Source organism: Andrographis paniculata, unplaced genomic scaffold, assembly GCF_009805555.1.
Source record: "Andrographis paniculata isolate CXL003 unplaced genomic scaffold, ASM980555v1 Contig32END, whole genome shotgun sequence".
Lineage (NCBI taxonomy): Eukaryota > Viridiplantae > Streptophyta > Magnoliopsida > Lamiales > Acanthaceae > Andrographis > Andrographis paniculata.
Genome location: NW_026137565.1, coordinates 2337323 through 2351079, shown reverse-complemented (window position 1 = coordinate 2351079; position 13757 = coordinate 2337323). Strand labels below are relative to the sequence as shown.

Here is a 13757-nt window from a genome sequence, read left to right as displayed (position 1 = left end):
AAATGTTGCACGATGTTTGGGATGGAGAGAGTACAATTATTATGCTTTTATAAGTTTCAAATCTAAACTAATGGTATATATTTATCTGCATTGCATTAAATATCTATCACGCAGGAATTCTAACTATATATCTATACACTCCTTCTCTCGCTAAAATTTATGCTCATTTTTTTTTTGTGATCGAAAAATATTTTTGTTTAATTTTTTTAAATAAAAAATCATTACACTTTTGTATTTTGTTTTACTATAAAATTAAAAAAAACAATTATTATTCACTTTTATTAAAATTTGTGCTCGATTAAATAAGTACATATTTGCATCACAGAGGAAGTATGACTTATATAAGTCGTGGTACGTGGGAGAAAAATAAAAAATGAGAATATATATATATATATATATATATAGAAAATAATTAGAAATGTATAACAAGAAACATAACCAAATTCTCGTGACCAAATACAAATTCAGTCATACCTCAATTAATGCTTAAAATCAAAAGTCTTTGAAAAATCAACTCTCATAATTCAACCAACCAACTATTCCAATCCGACGTTTTTCAACACATCTTGGAAGAAGTCCTCTTGCGACGTCCACGACGACCCGCCTTCCTCCAAAACCTCTCGGCTCTTCCTCTGCATCTCCTTCACTTTCCCCCTCACGCCGCCCTCCGCCGCCATCACCCGCCGGATCGCAGCCTCGATATCCCCCGCCGGGACGATCTCCGGCGCCGGCTCCTGCCTAGTCACATCTAACTTGTAATCAATCTTGATCTCTTCCGCCATCCCCAATGTCCTCACCAGCTCGAACGCATTTAGCTGCTGCTCCGCGTACAGCGGCAGCGCCGCCACCGGAACGCCGTGCCATACGCTCTCCAGCACCGAGTTCCACCCGCAGTGCGACACGAAACCCCCCACAGCCGGGTGCGCCAGCACCGCCGCCTGAGGGGCCCACCCGAGGACCCGCCCCCGTCCCGCCGTCCGCTCCAAAAAACCCTCCGGCAGAACCTCGCCGTAGTCTCCGTACTCGGCTGGCAGCAACGACGACGTCGGCTTCCGCAGCGACCACACGAACCTGCTTCCAGAATCTTCCAGAGCCTTGGCGAATTCCTTAACCTGAGCTCCATCGAATGCCCCCATCGTCCCGAAGCACAGGAACACCACCGACTCCTCCGGCTGATCGTCCAGCCACGTCATCAAATCGGCCACCGACGGATCGCCGGAGACGGCAATGTCCTTCAACATCGGTCCGATCGGGTAAATCTTGGGATAGTTGTTGTAATGAGCGGACAGCGAATCGACGGCGTATGATTCGAGTTCGTAGAAGGTGTTGATGAGAACTCCTTTGGCGCCGGCGAATTTCCGGAAGAATTCGACCATGATTTCTCCGATAGGGCTGCCGTCGATCAAAAACAGGGGAATTAATTTGGCGGGAATAGGGTGAGAGGCGCATCGTGAGGACAACTGCTTAGTGTCGGAATGCATGTATTGTGTCATGTCCTGATTTTGGTCGAATTTGAGTGAAATTATGTCGTAAAAGACGCCAAAACTGAATGCTCCCGAAGTGTAGTAAACGTAGGAAGGAATGCTCAATTCTTTCCCTACCTGTTTCATCAAGTATATACATTAATCAAAATATAATAGGGTTAGCACATCTCCAATCGATTTTTCATCTTTTTTTTTCTTTCAATTTTTCCTCTAAATTTGAACTCCACTTTAATTTATTATTATTATTATTATTATTTTCTCTAAAAATAATATTACATACGTATTTCTTTTTTTAACTAATTACATGATCTTGAACTTTTATATATTAATCTCAATTAAATCATACCAAATCGATAGTTTTTAAAGTAATAATAATAATAATAAAAGTTTCAGAGGCGGAAGGAGTGAGTAATAAATATTAATTATTATATCAAAATCTAGTATAAATTAAAAAAAAAAAATTTACAAAAATACTTTTATTAAATAAATATGAGTTTTTAGAGGCGGTTTAATTATTGTTGCTTTCCAAAAATATAAATGGAGAAATTTTCCATTTATGGGGGAAATTATGACATGGGATCGTTAGTTCCAAACAGAGCGTGTCATACATACGTGTTTGTATGTGACAATGGAAAAGGGCAGACGATCCTGTGCAATTTTCATATCATTTTATTTTTCATTCACTTCATAGCAAATTATTTTTTTTTCATTTTTAATAAATTTATTTATTTTAAATATATATACTTAATAAATATAATTCAATTTAATTTAATTCATAACTAGATTTACTTAAAAAAATTTATTTATATATCTCTAAAATAAATAGATATTTTTTATTTATATTCAAAATTTTTTATTTCTAAAACTTTAGCAAAAAAACAAATGAATATATATAGATATGGAAGGAAAGGAATATTTTTTTTATAAAACTAGTTTAATTAATTATAAATAAATAAATATTATCTACAAAATAATATTATATTATATATTGAGTATTATTTAGATATAATGCTAAAAATATTTAAAAACATATTTATTTTATTTTAACTATAGGTATTAATTCATATTTTTAAAATAACAACAACATTGGTCATATAAAAAAATAATAAAATAATATCATAATTTATTATTAATAATTTAATAATCTATACTACTTAAATAATTGTTCTCGGAATAAACTGGTAATCTTTTCGGGACGGAGGGAGTCATTTATATTTTTTTAAAATTTTATATTAAATATTTATTACTCCCTACGTCCCAACTAAAATATCCACTTTAGCGGGACACTGAGTTTTATGTATTATTTAATTAATAAATAATTAAAAGTATACTGATATAAATAGTTATGATATAATAAAAATAATTATACATGAAAATTAAAATAACTAAATAGGTTAATTAAAAAAATATAAATTATAAAATATGATTAAAATATATAATTATATTTTTTAAAAAATGACAAATTATATCGAACGGAACAAAATAAAAAAAGTTGACAAATTATGTGGAACGAGAGAGTATTATTTTAAAATATTATAATCCCTCCATTCCGGATTTTATGTATTTATTACTATAAATACAAAAATTTAGAATAAATATAATCAGTAAATCATAAAAAAAATTATTAGTAAAAAAAAAAAAAAATTGTATATTTTTGTGATATCTATTGTTATATACTCCCTCATCCCCAACTCAAATACTCCCTCATCCCCAACTCAAAGTATCTTCTTTTACTATTTTTATTTGTCCAACTCAAGAGTCTATCTTTTTTATTTTTAAAAAAAATAATAATACCCTAATACTAAAATACTATTCTCTCCGTCCCGGAACTAAATATTTATTTGCTTTTTGAACGTAGCTTTAGCAATATTAGTATTATATTGGGATATAATAGGAATAAAGTATAAATGACTAAAATAACCTTATTAGTATGTGTGATATAAAGATAATGGCATTTGTGTAATATATTGTAAGTTGTAAAGGTATTTGTAATGTTAGGTATATAGTACCACTACAAAAAAAATAGTATATTTGCAACGGAATTTCGTTCCTAAAGTTCACGTAGCTAATGTAATTTCATCTCTAATTCCGTCTCTAATATCATTAGTAACGGAAAAAGTGGATTTAAGAACGAAAAAATCTCGTTACAAAATTGATATTTTTTTGTAGTGTACAGTTACTAAAAAAAATAGATACTTTGTTATGGGACGGACTAAAATGGAAAAATGGATACTTTGTTATGGGACGGACTAAAATGAAAAAATGGATACTTTGTTATGGGACGGAGGGAGTATTAATTTTACTTAAATTACAAATATATCGTTACTCATACAATTACTTTTTACATAAAATTAAAGATAAAAATATCAAAATTTTTTGCACACCTCTACTAACCAATAAAATACTATTATCTTTTAATTTATTATAAAACTCTAAATAACTCATTTGGATTGAGACGCAAGTAATATATAGTATATTATATGTTATATAATTTTATCTTTTTAAATAATATTTTGGCAAATCATGTAACTTTACAAAAATTAAGTAAACATATTCAAAATTTGTGCATATGATATACTCTCTCCTTCCTAAATAATTGGTATGTTATTTTAGTGATACAGTATTTAAAGAAATAAAATTTAGTAAAATAATGATAATATATAATAATAATATTATTTTTTATAAGAGTGATGTTGTTTGTATTTTAAAAATAAAAATTAATATATATAATTTTAAAAATTTTAGAATATATTTAAGCACTATATTTCAATAAAAATATGTACAACATTGCATTATATAGCAAATATTTATTTATTTATTTATAATTAAAATAAATTAATTTTATAAAAAAATCTAAGAGTTTTACATGTGAGTCAAAATATTTATTTATTGAAGAAAAATAAAAATAAATAAATTTTGAGTGAATCCTAATATCAATTTGATTAAGTATTTATATTTATTAAATATATTTAATATTGATATATTTATTAAAAATAAAAATTTAAAACTATTATGGCATACACTAAAATAAAAAAAAAAATGTTGCAATTGTTATAAAACAGATGAAAGGGAGTATATATTTAAAAAGGAACATTTTTATTGTGATAATTTTTTTTTATTTTTTTATTTTATTGATATCATATATAAATAATATGTTTATTTTTTAATGTAGGTAAGTAAAGGTAGTGTGTTCACTCCACTACATATTTCCAATAAATATTATAAATAATATAATTAAATATTTAATATAAAATATTATTTTTTATACATAATATAAAAAAGTAATACTCCGTCCGTCCACTTACAATGTTTATATATTTGGGACGTCCAATTACAAAGTTAACATTTCATTAAATACCTTTTTTTTTTTTTACTTTACATCACATCGTTACTTTTACACAAAAAAGCAAGGGCAAAAATGTCATTACACTATTTTTAACTACTCATTATAATTAAAATACTATTATTTCTTAAACATCACGCCAAAAGTAAATGTAAACCTTGTAAATGGACGGAGGGAGTATTAATTAAAAAATACTCCCTCCGTCCAGTTATAAAGTATACATATTTCTATTTTGGGACGTCCAATTACAAAGTAACCATTTCATTAAATACCCCACTTTTTTCACAAATACCCTTATTTTACATCACATCTTTACTTTTATACCAAAAGGCAAAGGCAAAAATGTCATTACACTATTTTTACCTACCCACTATAATTAAAATATTATTATTTTTTAAACTTCGTGCCAAAAATAAATGTATACTTTATCCGTGGACGGAGGGAATATAAAACAAACTAATAACGTATTTATTAATCCACGCTGATAATTAAAATAACAGTGTTAATTATAAAATTAATATCTCATGCTTCGATTAAGGTGCATAAAAGAATAGTCAACGTTAGGAATTAAAATAATAGCTCCCATAAATACAATGAGTTTGTTTGATTAATATTTTAATTTCAATTTTTTTTTTCGTCGCCAACTAATACTCTCTCCTTCAGATCCAATACAATAGTCTTGTTTATCATTTTTGTTCGTCCTAAAATAATAGTCTTATTTTTATAAATAATCATATCACCGTAAAATTATTCTTACTTTTTTATTATTATTACACAATTGTCATTATTTTTTACGCTAATATACTCATAAGGGTAAAAAAATCATTTATCACGAAGAATTGTATTGAAAAAATATGGTCAAACAAACCCAAGATTTTAATATGATTTTGTACAGTTGTATCTTAATCCTGCAACATATATTAATTTATAATTCTTATTATAATAATCTCTCGTTCCCATATATTTTGGGCTTATTTTACGAAATTTTGGGCTTATTTTACGAAAATTTAGTAAAATATAATTAATAGTTAATTAAGAAGTATATTAGTATAAATAATTATTATTTAATAAAAGTAATTATAAATTAAGATTAAAATAAGTAAATAATTTAATTATGATAAAAAAAGTAAAAAATTTAAATTTTAAATTTTAAATATGATTAAAGCGGATAATCATATTTTCAAAAAAAAGATAAAAAAACAAATTATGTGGGATGAATAGAGTATATTTTAAACACTAAAGATGTCTTCGTATATATATATTTATTTATTTATATTAAAATTTTAATATAATATAAAATATAAAAAGTAAATATTTAATTTGATTATTTTAAAAATTTCTTTATTAATAATAAAAATGCATATCAAATCCTTGAGTCAACTGGCACGTCTCTCCCATTTTCCATAAAAAATCGTTCTATCCACATGTTGTGATATGTTTTTACTCAGAAGTCATCTTATTTTAGTATTCTAGAAATAGCAAAAGTCTCTATGATTACTTATTGAAAATAATAAAATTATTTTATCAGAAGAAATACATATCTGCTTATCTATCACATTTTCACTTATTTGACACTATTTATTTTTCAAAAAATCACATTAAATACATTTTTTCTCTCACAAAATATCAAATCAAATATAACTTTTTATTTTTTCCAAACTTTCAAATTTTCAAAAACCTCCAAAAACTTAGTATCTAAACAAACCCTATGGTCTTTGTGAATTTTAATCTATTTTTTAAAAAATATCAAATCAAATAATTAATTTTTATTATTATGTTAAATTACAAAGTAACTTTATATTCAAAATATCACAATCATTTATGCAACATCAAATAATATTCAAATTTAATTTTTTTTTTTTAAAAAAGAAGATACATACCTTATTGTAAATAATGGAGATGATAAAACAACATAATTAACTATAGAACAAAATATACATATATGTATATATAACAATAGTTCATTAGCATTAGCACGTGTTCTTTTATCAAATTTCTTCGTATTTTTACTATTAATAAAAAAAAAAAAAAATTATTCTAAAATATATCAAATCAAATATTCTTTTGCTATGCCAAATTTACTTTCACTTTTCTTTTTAATCTGTTGCTAAATATACCCAATTACTAATTTTGACAAAGTTAACGAATCAATATTTAACAATTATCCTCAATTCAATACTTATTTATAACAAATGACACTACCTTTATTACATTCACTCTCCTCATTTTTTTTATTTCTAATTCACTTTCTAAAAATACGTGAGACTACCTTTTTTATTTTTATCACTTTTTAATAAAATATTTATTTTGCTTAATTTTCGCACCGGATCCAAATATTCTAATTTTTGCGGACGTAGGGAATATCTATATTTATTTTCTATAATATTGTAATATTAAAAATCAATTTTACATTCAAAATATCAAATCAATATTTATTTATATCATATTATACAATTATTTCAATTCAAATCCCAACAAAAAATTCAAATCCCTAAACAAACACACCTATAATATCCATATATAGAAAAAAGACAGGAAACCAATAGTCACTTATTTTTTATATATACTCCGTTCGTCCGCCTCTGACGTTCACATTTAACTTTTACATTATTCTACTTAATATTAAAAATATTTTTATATTTGTATAATTTTTTGTACAAATATCTTTTTATTAGTATTATAAGACACTAATGGAAATATTTTTATAATTTTTTCTTAATTTGTACTACGTTTTGATATAATAAATTAATATTAAAAAATCAACACGCAAAAAGTATATGAGATCCTTAAAACCGAACGAAAGTAGTATATATTATGATCTTAAAAAGTTTTCATCGTATACTAACCTGAATTAAATTCGTGCAAAACATATCGAGGACAAGCCCGACTAGCCGGGAGCCGGGGACGGATGGCTTGTCGATCAAATCCGACAATAATTGCTTGATCTTGTCGCCGCAACTAAGGATATAAGTGAATCGAAAGACCGGGGAGTCGGCGCCGGGGGCATTATGGTCAAAAGGCAATTCGACGAATCGGAGGCGTGGGACTGTTGCTTTGATATCGGACAACATTTTGTCGGTTTTATCGTCTCCTTTCTCCGGTAGCCTCACGATTAGGACAGTGACGGTGAGGCGATCGCCGCCGCGGGCGAGGAGGAGCTTGGCGGCCTCGACGGTGGGGATGACGTGGCTCAGCCCCGGCGAGGGGATGAACACAAGCTCCACCGGTGATTCAGACATGTTTAGTCGGAGGGATTAATTGAAATGAGAAGAAAAGAAAATGGTATAGAAATGAGTGTGATCTACCATTATTTATAGGCCTTTAGTTTAGTGTCTCTGTTTTATTTTAAAACATATTTAGGTTTCTTCATTCAATAACTTTTTGGATCCAACTTTCGATGAATATATTATAAGAAAAATATATAATATATTTGAATATATTAATTTATTTACTTCAAAAAAAATATCATAAGTAAATCGTGTTTTTAAAAAGTTGAGGAAATAATTAAAATAAAAACCAAGTGTTAAATAAACACATCTTAAATCTTCAAGCTTAGGGTGTTTTTTTCCTTTTATTTTTTTTTTTTAATCACGAAATACTCAATTTTATTATTTGTATTCTATATTTTTCAAATAAAATATATAATTTCCTCACAAATTTTTTCATTAAATATTATTTTAAAACAAAATTAAAATTAAAATTTCTAAAAAAAAAAAAACACCTTTCCGGATTGTCACCCTAAAATGTTGGGTGTGGGAAATTTTAATAATAATAACAAAAGGAAAAAGTTGACAGCAGGGCCTTTTAGTAATAGAAAATCGTGCATGGTCGCTTCATGTGGTTGGTGGGTAGGTGCAAGATTTATGCATCTAGAAACTTTAGATAATTACCGTATCAACTACCAACGATCATATCAAACATACCTATCTTATACTACTTACCTGTAAAGAAGAGCTGATTTTTTAACATCATCGTTCTACCCGAAGAACGTTGTTCTGTAAGGATCCCCGGGTCGTCGACTCCCGTTGCGGATCGATCTTCCATTGCCCGTCCACGATGAACTTTATCTACCATTGTAAAGAGTGTTTTTTCAGTTCGGACGCCGTGGAGTTGTTAATATACAAAAGCCGGCTTTTCTCACCTCATAGATGCCGGGATAGAGCCACAAGACCGTTCTCCAAAGTCGAGATGTCCTGACAATGTTCAATTCATAAGATCCGATGTTGCGATGAAAATGTTTAGATTGAGATCAAAATCGGGTAGAAGAATATCGATTACCTTGATTCGGGGAGCGTCTCCAATTCCATTCTAAGAGTGTGGCGCCAACCGTTGAAGCTCCCGGCTAACTCGACAAACTCCCCGTCTCCCGAGTATAAGATCTCGACCTAACCCATGATAGAGTAAAAACTTTAGGGGGTGCTTGTTTTGTTTTCAAATGTATTTCCGCGCAATTAATCTACAAACTAAAATAATTTTTCCTCCTCAAAAACATACACCAGACACATTTTCCATCTCAACGTATCGATCTAAAATATATTTTTCGGTCAAAATATCGTTATTTTCATTAAGAAATTTTCAAATCCAAAACACTTTTTATTTTGTTTTCAAATCTATTTTCTCATTATTTATCTACAACAAATTTCAAAGCATACATATTTCCATTCTCAAAACATCAATCTAAAATTTAATTTTCATTCAAAGTATCATTTCATTATCTAATTTTCAGTTATAAAATTTCAAATCGAAAACACTTTGCACCTCCGTTTTAGCAATATTTTTCATTCTTCATCGAAAAATCGCATCACATCTTATATAGTCGAATGATTATATTATAGATCCTATGTTGACAAGACTAAGGCATCCGAAGCTAAACCCTCGACCGAGACATAAATATTGTGAAATTTCTACTATTCAGATCAATGAATTAATCTTTCTCAAGAATTTATTATCGACGACGAGGCTGAAGATACATACCTCCTTAAGACCAGAAAGGCTTTCTTCAGCTGCCTCTAATTGATTCTCCTTCTCGGAGATAAGTTTTTTCGTGAGGCTCATCTCTGTTTCTGCTTCAGTTTGCAAAACAGACAAAGAAAGCTGAAATGTAGAGAACAAAATAACATTACACATACACCTCGGATGGAGTCTCTTTCCCTGTTCGTTTTCTTTTCTCACATAAAGGCCTCTTCCAAAGGATCTTAAAATAAGACATACGAATACAAAGACACCAAATACCATACCAGAACAATACATTTTAGAAAAATGTCGTAGCCTAGAATTACTAGAATTACCTTTTCCTTCTCGATTTGCTGCTTCAGTAGCGCAAGTTCTGTTTCTTTCTTATTCTACCGACAGAAAAGAACAAAAAAATAATGTAGCATTACCATACAGCTGATCAGGTCGAGGATAGCAATAGAATACAACCCGTGTAGTAATAATAATACCAGTAAGAATTTCAGACGCTTAACTTCAGCTTGAGTCTCCAATTCCCGAGCCTTTCATGAAAAAGAGATGTCGACCAAAGTAAGTCAGCAAAAAGTGTTATACAAAAAAATATTTTTGTAGGATTCAGAACAGCTCTAAAATTGTTCAGGCATCATCATTGTGTTTATAATGGATAACAGAAACATATGCTCTACCTCGAAATCCAAGTCCTTGTCATTATATGCTTGTTCTTCAAATGCTGGATTTTCGTTCTTTGGGAGAGAAGGAGGTGCATTTTCGGACAATGTTTCTGATTCACTGTTCTGTTCTGATCCCTCTGCATGCCCGACTTCCAAGTTACAATCTGAGTTTACAAAAACACAAAACAAAACAAAACATGGCTCAGTTTATATACATTGTCAACTCATTTTCGTCACTGTTCATCAACTGTATCTTTTTTGGATTGGGACGAAGAGGTAACTATTTTTCATTAAAAATATTACATCAAAATTTTATTTCCTATACAAAACATTACATTTATTTGCATCACATCAAATATCTATTGTTTGTTAAACTTTTTACTATTCTCAAAATTCTCCATAATTCGAAAACACTTCTAAATTATACTTAAAACACAGCCGGTGTTTCACAAGCAAGCATAACTTTTCGCAAACCACCGCACTAATTCAAGGCAACATAAGACAATGCAATCTGGTAATAAGTCGAAACTATAAGCTACTTCTTGATACTTCTACGTCTTACCTTCTATTGCCTCTAATTCGCCGCGCTCAATAAAATTGGCCGCCTTTTCGTGCAAAGACAAAGCTGCAGGTTCTATGACATGAGAGGATTCCTTGTTGAGCACAAACTGTGCGTTGGTTGTCACAGCACCATTATCGGAGCCCGCCTGAATATCAGGCAACACTTCAAGATTCTCGTCCTGACCTTTTCATACAACCAAAAGAACATCAATCATAGATTCAATGCCCATCAAAATTTTCATAATATGAAATGCAAGTAAATATATAAACCCTAAAACCCCAATTATCTTCAGATTCACCTTTAGAATCATCGGATTCCTGCAATTTTCCACCATTGTCGCTCGAGCTTGTTGCCATTGATTCATCAAGCATCTTTCTTATATACTTATAACCTCTCCGCCTGACCCTATTCGCAAGATCCTGCCTACACAGCTCGCGAATTAATCAAACACCATATGCCTAAATTTGTCCCCAATATTATTAACCAAAGATCACAGGCAATCAACATAACATTATGCATTCAACTTAAAATCATTAGTCTTCCTTTGCTAACATATCCATTACTACAGAGTACAAACAAATTTTCATGCGTGGAAACTACATTGAAAATTTTTGCAAATAATAACAAAATCATCAGCAGATGCTCAAAAAGGATATGATAATTGCAGCAAAAGATTTGTTAATTACATTCTCCGTGGTAATTGGTAAGTTGTTGAGTAAAAAATCTAATTAGTTCGTAGAATTGAAACCTGCCATGCTCAGAAAGCTCCTTCATGGAGGGCACATGATTTTCAGGGAGTCCAACAGAGGATAAGAATCTCCTAATCTCATTGAACAGATCTCCATTCTTCTTCGCGTTCCTAATACTTGGAATCAAACAAAAAACCATTCGTACCTCGTCTAGATAGATTAAATCAATAAAATAAACACTAAACCAGCTGAAATTGATACTCACCTTGGTTTCTTCGATGAAACTGCAGAAGTTCTCCAACAGCAGCGGTTGAAGTGAAAATGGGATGGTTGAGGAGGAGAAAGGGGGAGTTTATGGAAAGAAGAAGTGAGAGAAGTGAAATAGGGGAAATGACAAAGGACAGCCATGAGAGGACTGCGGAAGAAGCATCGAGGGATCTGATTACTACACTGAATTCAATTCAAAAGCATTGCTGCAGCAATTTGAGCATACGTGAATAAACTGTATTTTCCTGAATTCAGAAACTACAAATGTTCCTCTCAGATCATGGCAGCGGCCATTGTCGAGGTTCCCTTTGAGCTTCGTTTTTGCGTGCAACCCTTCTTCTGGTGATTATCTCTTCATTTATCAGGCAACAATATGATGTTATAAGAATGTAAGAGTGATGATAAAAATTTGGTAGTTAAACAAATCTACACCCTAAACCCCAAAATTACACACACAAAGCTATACACAGCAATAATTTGCTTGATTAGTTAGATCCTTACAAGCTTTGTATTCATTGATTACAAAACAAAACCTATCCCAAATTAGACGAAGTTAAACTTTTAATACGGAAAATAGTCATTAATATTGTTTTAATAGATTAATTTATGCTATAGGATAAGATTAACAATTATGAATTCCAGCTCCTTGACTACAAGCTTATAACTAACCATGGAATTGTATCCTTAAAATAAACTTGTCATTACATTGGATTGAAAAAATGATTGCATCTAACTAATCAAACATTATACTAAGTAATAAAAAGAACTACTCATCCACTCAATTCTCTTGCTAAAAATAATACACAAAAACTCACAAGTTGAACAGAAACTTCGTTGTCAATTTATATGTTGATTCCTGAAAAAACATAAAGAAAATAACCTTTTGATGCATAAGAAATTAAGGCTTCGAAGGTAGAAATGTGATCTGTCCAAGAGGAATACCCGTGAGATTTAGATGAATTGACATTTTGTCGAACAGTTTGTGAGTGTGAACCAGAAACCAAAGCTTCGGCAAAGGTTGGAATCCACCCACAACCAAAGCTCAGAAAAAAAACATCCACACAACCACCAAATCCACAACTACGCAAAGTAAAAAAGAAAAAAAACAAAACAAAACAAAACAAAAAAAATAAAACAAAAACAAACACTGGCAGTAACACATAGGAGTAACCAGCGGACAACAATGGGAGGGGGAACGGGCCAAAATCCACCTGAGAAGAAGACCGGAAACGTCGGGAAGAACTCGAAGCAGAAGACCACCGGACCGCGAGCAACCGCCAACAAAAAAAGAAAGCACGAGCAACGCGAGTACGGTCGAGAAGGAGAAAATCGTAGATGATGAAGTATGGGAATAAGGAAGGAGGTTTGTGGATTGATGAACGACGCCGAGGGCAATTGCCGGCGGCGATTGAGAACGACGGGAGAGAGGGTAGGATTAAGAAGGGCAGAAATACAACATGGACGGAGAGGCTAAGGGTGTGTTTCTCCATGTTTGGCCCAATTTACTGTGCACAGTAAAATGCGCCAAACCATATTTGTTTTAAAAAAAATTAAAATTAAAATTTTATTTAATATTTAATATAATTAAATGAAAAATATATATATAATATATATTAATTTGTAGGAAATAAAATTTTTATAATATAAATAAATAAAAATTTAAATATATATATATATTAGGTATAATATAAATTTATAATCAAATCATACAATATAAATTTTATCAATTAAATTTAATATACATTTATATTATTTTATTAATTATTCATCAGATTAATACAAATCAAAACT

General features: G+C 30.2%; 2 protein-coding genes across 7 annotated transcripts; both read right to left on the bottom strand.

Annotated features, from left to right (window-relative positions):
- Positions 1-385: 385 nt before the first annotated feature.
- Positions 386-8441, bottom strand: LOC127247723 (anthocyanidin 3-O-glucosyltransferase 2-like). The gene is made up of 2 exons (XM_051269697.1): positions 7674-8441; positions 386-1601 (listed from the first exon to the last, which is right to left on the bottom strand). Exons 1-2 carry the CDS (start codon positions 8064-8066, stop codon positions 537-539), a joined length of 1458 nt encoding a protein of 485 aa, XP_051125654.1. The 5' UTR covers positions 8067-8441; the 3' UTR covers positions 386-536.
- A 116-nt stretch (positions 8442-8557) lies between these two features.
- Positions 8558-13450, bottom strand: LOC127247725 (protein PTST homolog 3, chloroplastic). Of its 6 annotated transcripts, none has more exons than XM_051269700.1 (13): positions 13178-13449; positions 12847-12891; positions 11965-12318; positions 11759-11875; positions 11309-11433; positions 11011-11193; positions 10464-10612; positions 10269-10319; positions 10116-10169; positions 9802-9921; positions 9106-9212; positions 8969-9020; positions 8558-8894 (listed from the first exon to the last, which is right to left on the bottom strand). In XM_051269700.1, exons 3-13 carry the CDS (start codon positions 12105-12107, stop codon positions 8796-8798), a joined length of 1200 nt encoding a protein of 399 aa, XP_051125657.1. In that variant the 5' UTR covers positions 12108-12318; positions 12847-12891; positions 13178-13449; the 3' UTR covers positions 8558-8795. The 6 variants fall into 6 exon arrangements, with proteins under 6 accessions (XP_051125657.1, XP_051125659.1, XP_051125660.1 ...); XM_051269702.1 differs by lacking the exons at positions 12847-12891; positions 13178-13449 and adding exons at positions 12782-12822; positions 12909-13158; XM_051269703.1 differs by lacking the exon at positions 12847-12891 and having other exon boundaries at positions 11759-11869; positions 13178-13450.
- Between the last annotated feature and the right edge of the window lie 307 nt (positions 13451-13757).